The sequence below is a fragment of the Salvelinus fontinalis genome, chromosome 10 (assembly GCF_029448725.1).
Source record: "Salvelinus fontinalis isolate EN_2023a chromosome 10, ASM2944872v1, whole genome shotgun sequence".
NCBI lineage: Eukaryota > Metazoa > Chordata > Actinopteri > Salmoniformes > Salmonidae > Salvelinus > Salvelinus fontinalis.
This window is the reverse complement of record NC_074674.1, coordinates 3,514,261-3,530,418: the sequence shown is the minus strand read 5'-3', so window position 1 is coordinate 3,530,418 and position 16,158 is coordinate 3,514,261. Positions and strand designations below refer to the sequence as shown.

Below are 16,158 nucleotides of genomic sequence, written 5' to 3'. Positions count from 1 at the left end.
GTGCCCTCAAAGCTCATCACTAAGCTAAGGACCCTGGGATTAAACACCTCCCTCTGCAACTGGATCCTGGCCTGCCCCCAAGTGGTAAGGGTAGGTAACAACACTTCCGTCACGCTGTACCTCAACACGGGGGCCCCTCAGGGGTGTGTGCTCAGTCCCTTCCTGTACTCCCTGTTCACTCATGACTGCACGGGCCAGGCACGACTCCAACCCCATCATTAAGTTTGCTGATGACACAACAGTGGTAGGCCTGATCACTGACCAATGATAAGACAGCTTATAGGGAGGAGGTCAGAGACCTGACCGTGTGGTGCAAGAATAACAACCTCTCCCTCAACGTGATCAAGACAAAGGAGATGATTGTGAACTACAGGAAAAGGAGGACCGAGCACGCCGCCATTCTCATCGATGGGGCTGTAGTGGAGCAGTTTGAGAGCTTCAAGTTCCTTAACGTCCAAATCACCAACAAACTAAGATGGTCCAAGCACACCAAGACAGTCGTGAAGAGGGCACGACAAAACCTATTCCCCCTCAGGAGACTGAAAAGATTTGGCATGGGTCCTCAGATCCTCAAAAGGCTTTACAGCTGCACCATCGAGAGCATCCTGACGGGTTGCATCACTGCCTGGTATGGCAACTGCTCGCCCTCCGACCGCAAGGCACTACAGAGCGTGGTGAGTACGGACCCAGTACATCACCGGGGCCAAGCTTCCTGCCATCCAGGACCTCTATACCAAGACTCCAGCCACCCTAGTCATAGACTGTTCTCTCTGCTACCGCATGGCAAGCGGTACTGGAGCGCCATGTCTAGGTCCAAGAGGCTTCTAAACAGCTTCTACCCCCAAGCCATCAGACTCCTGAACAGCTAATCAAATGGCTACCCAGACTATTTGCACTGCCCCCCCCCCCCCCCCCCCCTTCTATGCTGCTGCTGCTACTCTCTGTTATTATCTATGCATAGTCACTTCAATAACTCTACCTACAAGTACATATTACCTCAATTACCTCGACACTGGTGCCCCTGCACATTGACTATGTACCGGTAACCCCTGTATACAGCCCTGATATTGTTATTTACTGCTGCTCTTTAATTATTTGTTATTATTATCTCTTCATTTTTCGGGGGGTATTTTCTTAAAACTGCATTGTTGGTTAAGGGCTTGTAAGTAAGCATTTCACTGTAAGGCACACCTCATTTCACTACACCTGTTGTATTCGGCGCATGTGACAAATAAAATGTGATTTGATTTGAATTGTGTATTTGTATCTGCACTCATTTTGGACCGTTAGCCTGTTGATCAATTCTGTTCAGTTGACTTTGTTAATCTGCTATATTCTCATGGTTACAGGCAGACTTAAATAAGCTTAAGTTGGATCATGTAGGCTACGAACTAGTCTGCGGGTATCTTTTTCAATAGCACTGCTGCCCTCTGTTTCTAGGTAGGAGCACTGTACTTTGGCCAATAAAATAATATATATAATAGCTAATCTCAGTTTGAGTAAGGCTGTAGGGTTTGGCCATGTGAAGTTGGGGCTAACATGTGACAAACTATTCGTACACAAATTGACCTCAGAAGGAAACAACATTTGCATATTAAAATAAAATAAACAGTAGGTACCTGGCACAGCCTATCTGTTATCTCCAAACAAATATGGCAAGTTTGGCAACCAGGTTATAAACTCTGACACATGAGGTGAAGCATATAAAACATGTTATCCATTCTCTTGTGGTTTAGGCCAGGGGTTTTCAACTGGGGATCCACGAAGGTACTGTAGTGGGTCCTATAAAATACATAAAATAATATAAATAATATTTTTTTTCAGTGTTTATTATTTTTTTTTTATATCGCTAGCAACATACCTACAGTAGAAAAGAGGAGAATATATTCTAATGATGTCAAATTTATTTATCAACTCCTAATATTGAGCAAATTACACTCATTGGAGCCAATTACACTCACTGGAATATCTGACATAACCCTTGAAAAAGCATCCGAGAATAGGCTACCAGTGCGGGAAGGAAAGGTTGAAGACCCCTGTATTAGGTTTACAGACGTAAGATCTTCATTTGAGCTAGTTTGCTACAGCAGGGAAATAATTTTGCAACAACAGGAAATGTGAATTATTATGTGGATTATAATTAATGGACATTTTTTGTAGGGGTTGATAAATGTTTCCTTAGGGAAATCAAGTCTGACGTTTTAAAGTGGAAATGACAAACAATGAATACAAGCAGACATTGCAATACTAACTTATTAGAATCACCCACCCCCACACAATTCGGTAATTTAATAAGATTGTCAATTCACGTCCAGTCTCCATGGCCTACCAGATCACAGCTGTACAGATGTGTCGTGAATTCATCTGATGGAGAAGAGGCGTTCATTGTTCAGTGAGAAAGGAAGAGGCGAAGCGAAAGGGTTGATGCCGCGTTCACAACACCTGGGAACTCAGAATAACACGAGGTCAAATCATGACGTCAGTGATCTTCAGGTCGGAAAGTCTAAAAAGCTGTAAAAAGAAAGTTCCCGAGTGGAAATTCTGAGTTGGATGACTATTCGAATCGATTTTTCCCAGTCGGAGCTCGTATTTTTTTCTCCAAGTTCCCAGTTGTTTTGAACAGACTGAATTCGGAGATTTCCGAGTTCCAAGCTCCCAGTGGCTTTGAACGCGGCATTACTCTGCCCAAAATCTGTCCACGAACTGAGGGATTCTTGTATGGAGGTCAATGAGACAGTGTCGAATTTGGTCGAGCAAAAAATGTAACTGCTAATTTTCCACGTGAGGCTTATTTGATCGTATACACGTTTCGTAATTGTAATTGTGAGGTTTACGAATGCACTATATAAGTGGACGCACGTGGCGTTTTGGCAATTTGGGAAAAAACGTCAACATTTATATTGGAGTTGTGCGTGTTGTTCACTCGCGTATCTGCCCTCTGATTGGCTAGAATGGTCCCACCTGATATTGACTCCTCCCGTTTGTCTTTCGTCTTTGAGGACATGTATTTCCATTCTTCAGTCATTTGTTGGAGCGGCTACTCGACTATCTTGTCAATATAATAGATAATCTTCGGTTCAGTCAAAAAGCTGGAGCCTTGACGTCACACCACTATTTTCCGCAGGATTAAAGATGGCGCCGCATCATGTACTAAAGTGCTGTCAACGGAGTTTAGCTTGGATACCTGTTATTTTCATCAACCTGGTCGTTGGCTGGTCTTATTATGCATACGTCGTGGAACTCTGTATCTGTAAGTATACAATTATCGTTTTTGGATGATTAACGGGGTTTGTTTCCTCATTGAAACAAAGTTGCTTGACTGCCCAGCTGGAGGATGTGTAGGATTCGGGAAACAGTACAGAAATGTGGTGGGACGAAAACAGGTGAAACAGTGAAAACCTACTTTGTTGCGGATAGCCAATCGTGCTCATAGATTGAAGCCACTGTTCCTAGAAGGAAATAGACAGACACATTTTGTATTGTATGGAAGTGAGGGATTGTTGTATGGAGGTCAATGAGACAGTGTCGAATTTTTGTCTTGCCCATTCACGCTCATTTTTTATTTAACCTTTGTTTAACTAGGAAAGCCAGTTAAGAACAAATTCTTATTTACAATGACGGCCAATCACGGCTGGATGTGGTACAGCCTGCATTCGAACCAGGCACTGTAGTGACGCCTCTTGCACTGAAAAGCAGTGTCTTAGACCTCTGCACCACTCGGGAGCCACTTTGACCTAAATTATTTCTTATTTTGACATTCTTCAGCCTAGGTCTCAATAAGGCTGTTATTCTGTATTGGATTATGTGCCAATAATCTTAAAAGCCATTTGATATGAGGCTACTCTGGCCTCAAATACTCTTATTCCCACACAGCTGACTCCTCATGTGAACATCACTGTGACTAAACCTGTTTTAGCCAGTTTCTGCTGTTGATGGTACAATGACATGCATGTCAGTCAGTCAGTGGCTGTAATCAGGGGCATCCCTTCAGCAGGGCAAACAAAGCATTCTGTGATGGGTGGGTCCCCCACTGGTAGTGCCAGGCTACCGCTGGGGGGTGAGAGGAGGGGGTCTGTAGATGTGAGCATACTACTGTAGTACTGTAACTCTGCAGACGCATCAATCAGATGCCCTCTCTAAACTCCTCTTTTCTCTCTCTGTGTGTACTTTGTCTGTTTCAGTTACAATCCCAAATAATGCAGAAAAAAGTAAGTAACATTCAGAAACATTTGGTGCTTTTACAACTGATCACACACTCTATTGTATCATACCTGGTTGTATTCTGTTCTTGCTCCTCTCTCCAACAGTATCATACCTGGTTGTCTTTTGTTCTTGCTCCTCTCTCCAACAGTATCATACCTGGTTGTCTTTTGTTCTTGCTCCTCTCTCCAACAGTATCATACCTGGTTGTCTTTTGTTCTTGCTCCTCTCTCCAACAGTATCATACCTGGTTGTCTTCCACCTGTTCTTCATCATGTTTATCTGGTCCTACTGGAAGACTATCTGCAGTAGGCCTGCCAGCCCCTCTAAAGAGGTATACAGAGTAGGGCTGACCCCATACTGGTCGATAGGCTGTTAGCTGATATTTCTTTTGTAGGGCGGTGGCAAATATATATTTAAAAAAATATATGGCACACGAGACGCCTGTATGAGTTGACTAATCCAGTGCGGATGCCGCTGGGATGGCACACCAGTATCACCAGTAGTACATTTACAGTTAATTACCATAATTTCTTATCTACGATGTTTGTTTGGTTATGGCAATTTCTGTTTCCGGTGGAAACGTCGTAAAATAGGCCTACCCGATTACTTCTTATCCCATGCACAAATATTCTACAGCTGTGTCAGTCTGTCCGGATCTCACTAGCTCAGGATATGGCCCAGAATATTTTATACAATGTTGCAAGTTTGCTAGCTACCAAATTAATAGTTGATACAATGTTTCAAGTTCCTTACAGACAGGCCATGTGTAGCCAATGTGATTTATAGGATAATTATTTTTATCAGGATATTTTCTACCTGCGGGCTGCAATGTTTTTGTTTGTTGGCTTTTTACATATGGGCAATAGCGATAAAGTTTATTTTAGATTTGTATCATTTTCATTTAGATAGAATATTGATTAACCACATGACATTGATTCTGAGATATATATAGACTTTATTACAAATTAAAATGTGCATATGAAAATCATAACTGGCATGCAGATCAGTAGAAATGGTAGGATAACTTGGCACTCCAAATGGAAAAGGTTACTGACCGCTGGTGTAGCCTATTACCGTCTTCTTCTTCTGGTTAGGCTATCTTGATCTCTGGCTCCCGCTTGAGTCATTTGTTTCTTCATTTTTAATCACAGTGCTTAAAGCATCAGACAAGCTCAGTAGCCAACATATAGTTGATTTCATTCAAACATATGGTGTGTCTATATATGGAAAAATGCATGTTTTAAAATTCAGACTGGTCGTAAGAACAGACTACTTTCGGTCAGTCGAGATTTTAGTCGGAGACAGCCCTAATACACAGTGTATCTGTCTTCACCAGTAGTACTAATTCTGCCTCCCGTGAGATGCTACACCACAATGCCACGGGGCCAGGGGAGTAGGCACTGGGCTGGGCGGTTCCCAAGGCGCTCTGTAATTACACTGTACAGCAGATGTTCACATAGGAGTGTGTGTGTGTGTGAGCATATGGTTGTAGTTTTGAAGTGGGGTTACTCTGTCTCAATCTCAAGTTACTTGTTTCACATTTCAACTGGGCCCTAATTTCTAGATGCATGACTACCGGTACTAACTGTGCTATAACATACTTGGTGAAACTCTCTCTGTTCTCTTGTCAGTTTTGTCTGGCCAAAGTGGAGAAGGAGCAGTATGAGAAGGAGCAGCCAGACGCTCAGCAGGACATCCTGAAGAAAGCGGCCGTAGGATTGCCTGTCTACACACGCACTGGGACCGGAGGTGAGAATACAATACAGTCGACACATAGTTGGAACACACACACCTTGGATTTAAAGCTGATGATGATTGAGCAGATGTATTGGTGTGTTCTCCACAGCCGTCCGGTACTGTGACCACTGTCAGGTGATCAAACCCGACCGCTCCCACCACTGCTCCACCTGTGACATGTGAGTTCAGTTAATTCTGTCTCTGTGGGGTTCAGATGAGATGCACCATGGGATGTTATGTGGGGTATTTTTAGATGGTTAACTCCAAAGTAATATACTATTTTCTTCTTTCCCTTGTTTTTTGTGCTCCATCTCTCTCTCTCTCTCAGGTGTGTACTGAAGATGGATCATCACTGTCCATGGTATGTAACACCTCAGTCCGTTCTTGTAATTTAGATGCTTAGCAGCAGTACACTCCTTTTGTGTGTGAAGTTCTTTGTTTATACTGACTTGATAGTGATTGGATCAGTGGAGAGTTTAATCCTCTCCATTCTACTGCGTCAGCATATTTGATCTGTCTGACCTTTTTACTTGATGAAGTCACTGTTTGGTCTAGTACAGTAATGGAAAAGGGATTACTCAGCTCTCAAACAGATAATTCTGTAGACTTTGTGTCATCACTTTATTTGATAGAGAATAGAGGCAACTAGTGGAGAAGGCAGCAGGAGCCAAGTTGACTGATTAATTTACCCCTCTCTCCCTCTGTTTCTTGCTCAGGGTGAATAACTGTGTTGGATTTTCGAACTACAAGTTCTTTGTCTTGTTTCTGGCCTACTCCATGCTGTATTGTGTGTTTATCGCTGCTACTGTCCTGCAGTATTTCATCAAATTCTGGACAGTAAGTACTACTAAGTAATACTCTAGCTGCCTTTCATTTCTTCCCTAGCCAGAGCTTAGTGGTTGAGTGTAAACACTTACACTGTAAGATCACTGATCGCATGTTCCAATTAGCCAATACCCAAATCCTCTACATAATCCACCTCAAATTTGAGCAGTCTGCATGTCAGATTTATTTTTATATCTAATCGCTGTAAAATAGTTGCACACATTTCTCCACTAACAATCTGTCTCTAATACTTTGCCTAAAGCATTGCCGAAGGAGATCTGTTGGGGATTGTCCTCAGGTAAAATGCAAGATTGTCACCATCTGATCGTCATGGTTAGTTAAAAAGCAAGGTTGCACTTCTTTGAATAGCCTATTGCCACTAATGGCAAGTCACAACAAGGTAAGCTAGAGAAGCTCCACCCATAATGGCATTCACAAGCCTTCTGTCTCTGATGTACAAGTCGCTGTTGAGGGATTCTCTTCAGTATGTGTCAAACACTGTTGTCTTGCAGCATAAGCTGTTGTCTGTTCCTCCTTGAGTGTTAAGACTGGGCTTCTGTCCTTGTCTGTGTTGTATGCTGCCTTGCTTGTGACAATGAATGCCCACTGTCATCTTGGCCAACTGAGTTGGACAGGATTGGTTGTTTAGCATGTCTTATTTTGCATATTGAATTCACAGACAACCAAACGTTTGTACTGTATGTAGTATCTTCTGGAGCCCTTCACTGAACAGTCATGTAGGCTCAGATTCTGCTTCTCCAGAATGAGTAGGTCACCCATTGTCATTTACAACTGACTGATCCTGTGTGTCTGTGCACATCCTGTGTGTCTGCAGAAGGTTAACATTACTACTGTATGGTTCTGTTGAAAAGTATGACATCACTAACGGCTCTCCTCTCTCTTTCCTCTCAAGAATCAGCTGCCCGACACTCACGCCAAATTCCACGTGTTGTTTCTGTTTTTTGTGGCGGCAATGTTCTTCATCAGCATCCTGTCGCTTTTCAGCTACCATCTCTGGCTTGTGGGAAAGAACAGGACCACCATAGGTAGCTGCCATGCCTCACCATGCTGTAACACAGAACATCTCATCCAGTATTGTCTTGATTGATTGTTGACAACTTTTTATCATTGTTTGTCATAATATAAGTTTATGTATTGGTTTTTATTTCAGAGGCTTTCAGGGCTCCTGTCTTCAGAAATGGCCCAGACAAAAATGGCTTCTCTCTGGGCTTCAGTAGGAATGTGTTGGAGGTGTTTGGAGACCAGAAGAAGTACTGGATGTTTCCCATCTACACCAGGTGAAAACACCAATTCTGCTATTCTATTGGACCTTTAGAATCTTTTTTTTAAGTGGACCACAAAACATTTCAAATACTTAGTATGCTTAATAAGTGACAAATATATAAAGATAACTTGATCCCATCACTCACCAATATGAAAGCAGACCTAATTAAATGGAACAATCTTCACAGAAATCTTAGCGGTAGAATTAACCTTTTCAGAATGGAATGGCTCCCAAAGTATAGTTATTCTCGGTAATACCAATTACCGCACTGAAGTATACTTGGTCATAACAGACTGTATATGGGCAAATAAAACTCGTAGAATAAAAAGGAACATTTTACATCTTCCTATGTCTAAGTGTTGGTTTGAACCTTCCTGACTTGGAATTGTATAAACTCGCCTCCCAAGGCTTTTGCTTGCGACATATAGTTAAATGCATTCAAGAGGAACAATGGGTACATTTTGAAGATGCACATGTTCACCTCAGAATCTTTTCACGTGTCTATTTTCAAAGGAAAAAGCTAAGAACATTAACAACTTCATAGTTAAGAACAACATGGAATTTTTTTACCGTATTCTACAAAAACATATATGACCTCCTAAAAACACAAGCCTATGGAACAGTCCTTGGATAGCTTTTCAGAATTCACCAATAAATTGGTCCACATGTAAATCTAAAGTCATAGAAACACAAATATTTCCATGACAGCATTACAAAGCAATTTTGGATTGACTAATGTAGATATTTTAAAATGCATGCAACTTAAAACGTATCACAATGTCTATTTGATCTTTTGGACATCAGAGCAATCTTGAGGGAATCCTATTTGAGTCAGAACAGGATGTTCATATGATAGCTAAGATATACAAGCCTATCCAACTGACAAAAACTATTGGAACTAAAACTTAAAAATAACTGATATTGGCACAAGATGGAGGGAATGTTGGAACATAACTAACGAGATGACAGTTAATGAAAATGTATGCTTAATCCGGTATAAACTAATGAATCAAATGTATTATACAAGAGACACAATTCACAAATTCTACAGCACAACTGCAGAGTCATGTCTTAAGTGTAAAACTAACAATTAGTCAATAATTCAATGCCTTCTGGGATTGTTATAAAGTCCAAAAGTTAGGGGCGGATTGAGAAAGTTGGCTGTCAGAAGTATTACAGTGTAAATGTACTTTTAATCCATCTGTCTGCTTATCCAGACATGGCATATGAGGGTGCAGTGAGATACCCAATGGGTTGGACGATACTTTTCTCTTCAGTCATCTTGAAAAAACGTATACTTAACCTGGAAATAAACCAATCCTCCGTTGTTAACACAATGGAAAGTTCAAGTGCTTTATTATCTGAATGATGAAAGTGAGTGGGCGACGGAGAGAAACAAAAGGGTGCAGTTTGAGGCCATGTGGCAGAGTGAAGGGCCCTGGAAATGCAGGTGTGATGTTATTTGTATGCATTGTGTTGTTTAATAAAACATTTTTTTTAAAAGTTTTAATCTAATTATTTTAGTAATTAGAAACTTAGTACAGGGTTTAAATACCAAATGCCCCCCCCCCCCCCCCCGTTCTCTCTCTCCTCTCCTTTCTCTCTGTTAGTCATGGTGATGGACACAGTTTTGCCACCCGGTTGCTGACCTTAGATCCTGAGCAAATAGCTGTGGGCCTCCAGATCAACGGCAAAAGGTTATTTATGGTTTCTCGGGTTGATTTATTTAATTCCTGATTCAGTAAAATGATCTCACCTAATTCATTAAATTAATCTCTGCCTTGTCCTCCAACAGCTCTGAAGATGGTCTGGCAAGCCCCAAGCACGTCCTTGGCAACAACATTAACCACATTGAGGGCCATCAGGATGGTATGTAGATTCCCCATAGATATCCTGCAATGTCAATTAACCATGTGTCTGTGTGCTGCCTGACCCTAGAACCCTTGTGTTTCAGACGTAGCCCAGACGGTAACTGTGACAATGGAGCGTGAATCATAGACAGGTAAGTCTATGGATGAGTTCCGCTGAAGTGCGTGTGTTTCCTGCAGACTTTAGAGTGGAAACTGATAACCACCAGGTGGCTCAAATGGCCAGTTTAGATGTCTGCCAGGAGACAACTGAGCCATTAACTGTGATGCCTTACAACCAGCAGCATCTTTTTCTCTACAGAAACCAGCCTTTTATCACATGCAGTACCCCTAATACCATGAACAAAATGTCTAGTAACCGCTCTCGTATAGCCGTCATCTTTTCTATTGTCGTTCTTATGACCACCAAACAGCATCCCTGTTACCATGGACAAACCCTGGACTGTCATGGACACATCTGTCAGCAGAGCATTCATCAGCTTTCAGTTTCCATCCTCACCAAACGCATGCAGACGCGTTGTCTTTGTTGCTAACCAAAGACGCACAACAATATTTTTTTGGTAACTATTATTAATCTTTGGAACTGCTCTGTTATTCAAGCCAAAAAAAGAATACTCTTTGCACTAGGTCAGATAAGTGCAGGAAAATAATTGCTTTACAGTTATACGCCTCCGTCAAATCAGTATTCACTTGCTTTATTGAAAAAAATGACGAGTTCACTGTGTCTTAGAACAGAAAATATGTTAGTGGTTTTGATTTGATTAAGCCCAGGGGATACCATGTTGTGTCTTTTGGCCCTGAAGGTCATGAGCACTACTGTCTCGGTTGATTGTAGCGTGTGTGTACTGTATGCACTTTAAACTTGAAACGTGACGGGTGCTAAGCATATCCATTGATTTCAATAGGACAGTAGGTTTCTACGAACCACGGCTTTGTAGGACCCTATGCCTCTCCCAAAATCCTCTCCTGCTCTGTATCATCGTAACTTAAATGTGCATTGTGCCTTCAGTACAGTATGGAAGAACAAAGGTATAGTACAGTGTCATAGTTGACCTTAGCATGGTGTAATAACTTTATAATTTAGAGAGATGGAAATGGAACTCGGAGAGCATTTATGTTTACAATTTTACGGGCCAAATCCTAACTCATGTTTTGCAAAATTCCGTGCATCAGTGATGATATACACTGAGTGTACAAAACATTAGGAAAACGTTTCCTAATATTGAGTTGCACCCCCTTTTGCCCTCAGAACAGCCTCAATTTGTCAGGGCATGGACTACAAGGTTTTGAAAGCTTTCCACAGGGATCCTGGCCCAATTTGACTCTCAATGCTTCCCACAGTTGTGTCAAGTTGGCTGGATGTCCTTTGGGTGATGGACCATTCTTGATACACATGGAAAACTGTTGAGTGTGAAACCCAGCAGCGTTGCAGTTCTTGACACACTCAACCTGGCAGCTACTACCATACCCTGTTCAAAGGCTCTTAAATATTTTGTCTTGCCCATTCACACTCGGAATGGCACACATACAGTGGGGCAAAAAAGTATTTAGTCAGCCACCAATTGTGCAAGTTCTCCCACTTAAAAAGATGAGAGAGGCCTGTAATTTTCATCATAGGTACACTTCAACTATGACAGACAAAATGAGAGAAAAAACCCAGAAAATCACATTGTAGGATTTTTTATGAATTTATTTGCAAATTTTGGTGGAAAATAAGTATTTGGTCACCTACAAACAAGCAAGATTTCTGGCTCTCACAGACCTGTAACTTCTTCTTTAAGAGGCTCCTCTGTCCTCCACTCGTTACCTGTATTAATGGCACCTGTTTGAACTTGTTATCAGTATAAAAGACACCTGTCCACAACCTCAAACAGTCACACTCCAAACTCTACTATGGCCAAGACCAAAGAGCTGTCAAAGGACACCAGAAACAAAATTGTAGACCTGCACCAGGCTGGGAAGACTGAATCTGCAATAGGTAAGCAGCTTGGTTTGAAGAAATCAACTGTGGGAGCAATTATTAGGAAATGGAAGACATACAAGACCACTGATAATCTCCCTTGATCTGGGGCTCCACGCAAGATCTCACCCCGTGGGGTCAAAATGATCACAAGAAAAGTGAGCAAAAATCCCAGAACCACACGGGAAGACCTAGTGAATGACCTGCAGAGAGCTGGGACCAAAGTAACAAAGCCTACCATCAGTAACACACTACGCCGCCAGGGACTCAAATCCTGCAGTGCCAGACGTGTCCCCCTGCTTAAGCCAGTACATGTCCAGGCCCGTCTGAAGTTTGCTAGAGAGCATTTGGATGATCCAGAAGAAGATTGGGAGAATGTCATATGGTCAGATGAAACCAAAATATAACTTTTTGGTAAAATCTCAACTCGTCGTGTTTGGAGGACAAAGAATGCGGAGTTGCATCCAAAGAACACCATACCTACTGTGAAGCATGGGGGTGGAAACATTATGCTTTGGGGCTGTTTTTCTACAAAGGGACCAGGACGACTGATCCCTGTAAAGGAAAGAATGAATGGGGCCATGTATCGTGAGATTTTGAGTGAAAACCTCCTTCCATCAGCAAGGGCATTGAAGATGAAACGTGGCTGGGTCTTTCAGCATGACAATGATCCCAACCACACCGCCCGGGCAACAAAGGAGTGGTTTCGTAAGAAGCATTTCAAGGTCCTGGAGTGGCCTAGCCAGTCTCCAGATCTCAACCCCATAGAAAATCTTTGGAGGGAGTTGAAAGTCCGTGTTGCCCAGTAACAGCCCCAAAACATCACTACTCTATAAGAGATCTGCATGGAGGAATGGGCCAAAATACCAGCAACAGTGTGTGAAAACCTTGTGAAGACTTACAGAAAACGTTTGACCTCTGTCATTGCCAACAAAGGGTATATAACAAAGTATTGAGAAACTTTTGTTATTGACCAAATACTTATTTTCCACCATAATTTGCAAATAAATTCATTAAAAATCCTACAATGTGATTTTCTGGATTTTTTTTTTCTAATTTTGTCTGTCATAGTTGAAGTGTACCTATGATGAAAATTACAGGCCTCTCATCTTTTTAAGTGGGAGAACTTGCACAATTGGTGGCTGACTAAATACTTTTTTGCCCCACTGTACATAATCCATGGCTCAAGACTTAAAAATTATTCTTTAACCTGTCTCCTCCCCTTCATCTATACTCATTGAAGTGGATTTAACAGGTGACCAACAAGGGATCATAGCTTTCACCTGGATTTACCTGGTCAGTCTCATGTTCCTAATGTTTTGTACACTTGGTGTATGTGACAAGGCAGATTTTTTTTTAATCAAGAATTTGGTTGTGAGACAACACATTGTTTTTTCAGAGGTGTATAATTCATTAACATTGGACAGCATTGTTATTCCATTAAGTATTTATTTCCAAGGTTTCTTTTAAGTTGCAGTTTTTCCATTGTTTATTTTTGCTATTGTCTGCATTGCCATATGTTGTTTTCAGATATGTAGCATTTTTTTAACTTGAGTTTATGAAGATTAAGGTATCTGTGAAGTCATCACTTTTGTTGGCGAGAGGGGACTTCGACACATTTCACAGGAAAGTGAGAGTTCTATCTTTGAGAATAAGGAATAGCTTTGTGATCACTTTATGCAAAACACACTCCTTCAATTCCTGACTTCTCAATCTGATGAATGGCATACATATGGAGAAAAACGGAAGGCTTTGAACAAAATGTTTTTTAAAGCACATTTTACATCACAAATGCTGCTTTCTTTGATTATTATTATAGCTGTTTTCTTATTATTTGATTGTTTTGTCGTGGACGATGTACAATGTTGAGCATATACATAAATATGTAATGTACTGAACCAGATTTGTTAATACCAGTAGACCAGTTTCCATGTGTAGTAGTCCCTGGGAAAGTTACTGTTCTGCTGTAGTAAATCATGCCAGGATGCTCATAGACCACCAAGAGGAGGCTAGAGCTGGGCATCAACCTCTCAATGGACACTTTATTATTATTTAATTTTTTTCAGAATATTCGTGATCGGGTTTCTCAATTTCCAACTGACTATGATCCATGTGGTTTTTAGGAGAGTTGTTTGGAATTTGCAAGCTGTTTGTTTACTGGATGCATATATGTTGGTATAACACCCTATTGTGGAGGAATGTAGAGTGATAGCATAGTGACTAACCAGAAATCCTAACTTTCTCATTTTAAAATGAATGCCATAGAGAAGTATTTTGTGCTACATTGTATATTCACAAAATATGTTGATGGTAAATCATGGACCAATTTCCTGTTAAAATAAATAATATCTTATTTTTTTATTGAATCTGTTTTGCATGTTAAGTATTTTCTCACTATTTGTACTACCCTGTCAGCCAGTTTTGGTTGTTCATATTTTTTTTTTAATATACTCTAAATGTGGAAATAGTTTGCACAAAGTGCAATAATTTTTTTTAAATGTTATTTTGTAGATAAATACACTGTATTAATGTGTACATTTTAACAATAAAAACTGTTTTGAGTGCATTCATGCTTAGAAACAATGTTGGTTGCCTAGATAGTCCCATTACAACAAGGGTAGGGCCTGCTAAATGTTGGACACAGTCTGATTAACATTTTAGTTAGACCACTTTATATGGTGAGCGCAATGTGCCAAAATAAGCCACTGTCATGTCATAAGTCACTTGGCAAATCTTCAGCAAACGTGAGGGCAAGGTTTAGCAATATAAGACTATTCACACATATCGTGGGGTCAACGAACGAGGTGTCGGTGACAGATGCAGGGAAAATCACAGCATTCACTGTTACACATTTTATTTTATTTTTTTATTTCACCTTTATTTAACCAGGTAGGCCAGTTGAGAACAAGTTCTCATTTACAACTGCGTCCTGGCCAAGATAAAGCAAAGCAGTGCGACACATACAACAACACAGAGTTACACATGGAATAAACAAACATACAGTCAATAATACAATAGGAAAAAGTCTATATACAGTGTGTGCAAATGAGGTAGGATAAAGGAGGTAAGGCAATAAATAGGCCATAGTTGTGAAATAATTACAATATAGCAATTAAACACTGGAGTGGTAGATGTGCAGAAGATGAGTGAGCAAGTAGAGATACTGGGATACAAAGGAGCAAAATAAATAACAGTATGGGGAGGAGGTAGTTGGATAGGCTATGTACAGGAGCAGTGATCTAGGAGCTGCTCTGACAGCTGGTGCTTAACGTTAGTGAGGGAGATATGAGTCTCCAGCATCAGTGATTTTTGCAGTTCGTTCCAGTCATTGGCAGCAGAGAACTGGAAGGAAAGGCGGCCGAAGGAGGAATTGGCTTTGGGGGTGACCAGTGAAATATACCTGCTGGAGCGCATGCTATGGGTGGGTGCTGCTATGGTGACCACAGAGCTAAGGCGGGGCTTTACCTAGCAAAGACGTATAGATGACCTGGAGCCAGTGGGTTTGGCGACGAATATGAAGCGAAGGCCAGCCAACGAGAGCATACAGGTCGCAGTGGTGGGTAGTATATGGGGCTTTGGTGACAAAACAGATGGCAGTGTGATAGACTGCATCCAAGTTGCTGAGTAGAGTGTTGGAGGCTATTTTGTAAATTACATCGCCGAAGTCAAGGATTGGTAGGATGGTCAGTTTTACGAGGGTATGTTGGCAGCATGAGTGAAGGATGCTTTGTTGCGAAATAGGAAGCCGATTCTAGATTTAATTTTGGATTGGAGATGCTTAATGTGAGTCTGGAAGGAGAGTTTACAGTCTAACCAGACACCTAGGTATTTGTAGTTGTCCACATATTCTAAGTCAGAACCGCCCAGAGTAATGATGCTGGACGGGCGGGCAGGTGTGGGCAGCGATCGGTTGAAGAGCATGCATTTAGTTTTACTTGCATTTAAGAGCGGTTGGAGGCCACGGAAGGAGAGTTGTATGGCATTGAAGCTTGTCTGGAGGTTAGTTAACAGTGTCCAAAGAAGGGCCAGAGGTATACAGAATGGTGTTGTCTGCGTAGAGGTGGATCAGTGAATCACCAGCAGCATGTATACATCATTGATGTATACAGAGAAGAGAGTCGGGCCGAGGATTGAACCCTGTGGCACCCCCATAGAGACTGCCAGAGGTCCGGACAACAGGCCCTCCGATTTGACACACTGAACTCTGTCTGAGAAGTAGTCGGTGAACCAGGCGAGGCAGTCATTTGAGAAACCAAGGCTGTTGAGTCTGCCGATAAGAA

At 41.5% G+C, this 16,158-nt stretch overlaps 1 protein-coding gene across 3 annotated transcripts; it reads left to right on the top strand.

Moving 5' to 3' along the window:
• The first annotated feature begins 2,738 nt into the window (after positions 1–2,738).
• On the top strand, positions 2,739–14,444 carry LOC129863407 (palmitoyltransferase ZDHHC20-B-like). 3 transcript variants are annotated; one of them, XM_055935372.1, is made up of 14 exons: positions 2,739–3,250; positions 4,182–4,208; positions 4,440–4,534; positions 5,835–5,952; positions 6,050–6,119; positions 6,269–6,301; positions 6,657–6,777; positions 7,028–7,063; positions 7,679–7,811; positions 7,937–8,063; positions 9,661–9,747; positions 9,846–9,919; positions 10,005–10,052; positions 10,332–14,444. In XM_055935372.1, the coding sequence occupies exons 1-13, from the start codon at positions 3,133–3,135 to the stop codon at positions 10,046–10,048; spliced, it is 1,083 nt and encodes a 360-aa protein (XP_055791347.1). In that variant the 5' UTR covers positions 2,739–3,132; the 3' UTR covers positions 10,049–10,052; positions 10,332–14,444. The 3 variants fall into 3 exon arrangements, with proteins under 3 accessions (XP_055791347.1, XP_055791346.1, XP_055791348.1); XM_055935371.1 differs by having other exon boundaries at positions 2,741–3,250; positions 10,005–14,444; XM_055935373.1 differs by lacking the exon at positions 7,028–7,063 and having other exon boundaries at positions 2,746–3,250; positions 10,005–14,444.
• The last annotated feature ends 1,714 nt before the right edge of the window (positions 14,445–16,158 follow it).

What these genes read in the sequence shown, in the direction of transcription:
- LOC129863407 (XM_055935372.1), top strand. Translation starts at nt 3,133, where the DNA reads ATGGCGCCGCATCATGTACTAAAGTGCTGTCAACGGAGTTTAGCTTGG. An exon ending in CGTCGTGGAACTCTGTATCT is followed by an intron (nt 3,251 to 4,181) that starts GTAAGTATACAA and finishes TGTCTGTTTCAG; the next exon opens with TTACAATCCCAAATAATGCA. An exon ending in CACACGCACTGGGACCGGAG is followed by an intron (nt 5,953 to 6,049) that starts GTGAGAATACAA and finishes TGTTCTCCACAG; the next exon opens with CCGTCCGGTACTGTGACCAC.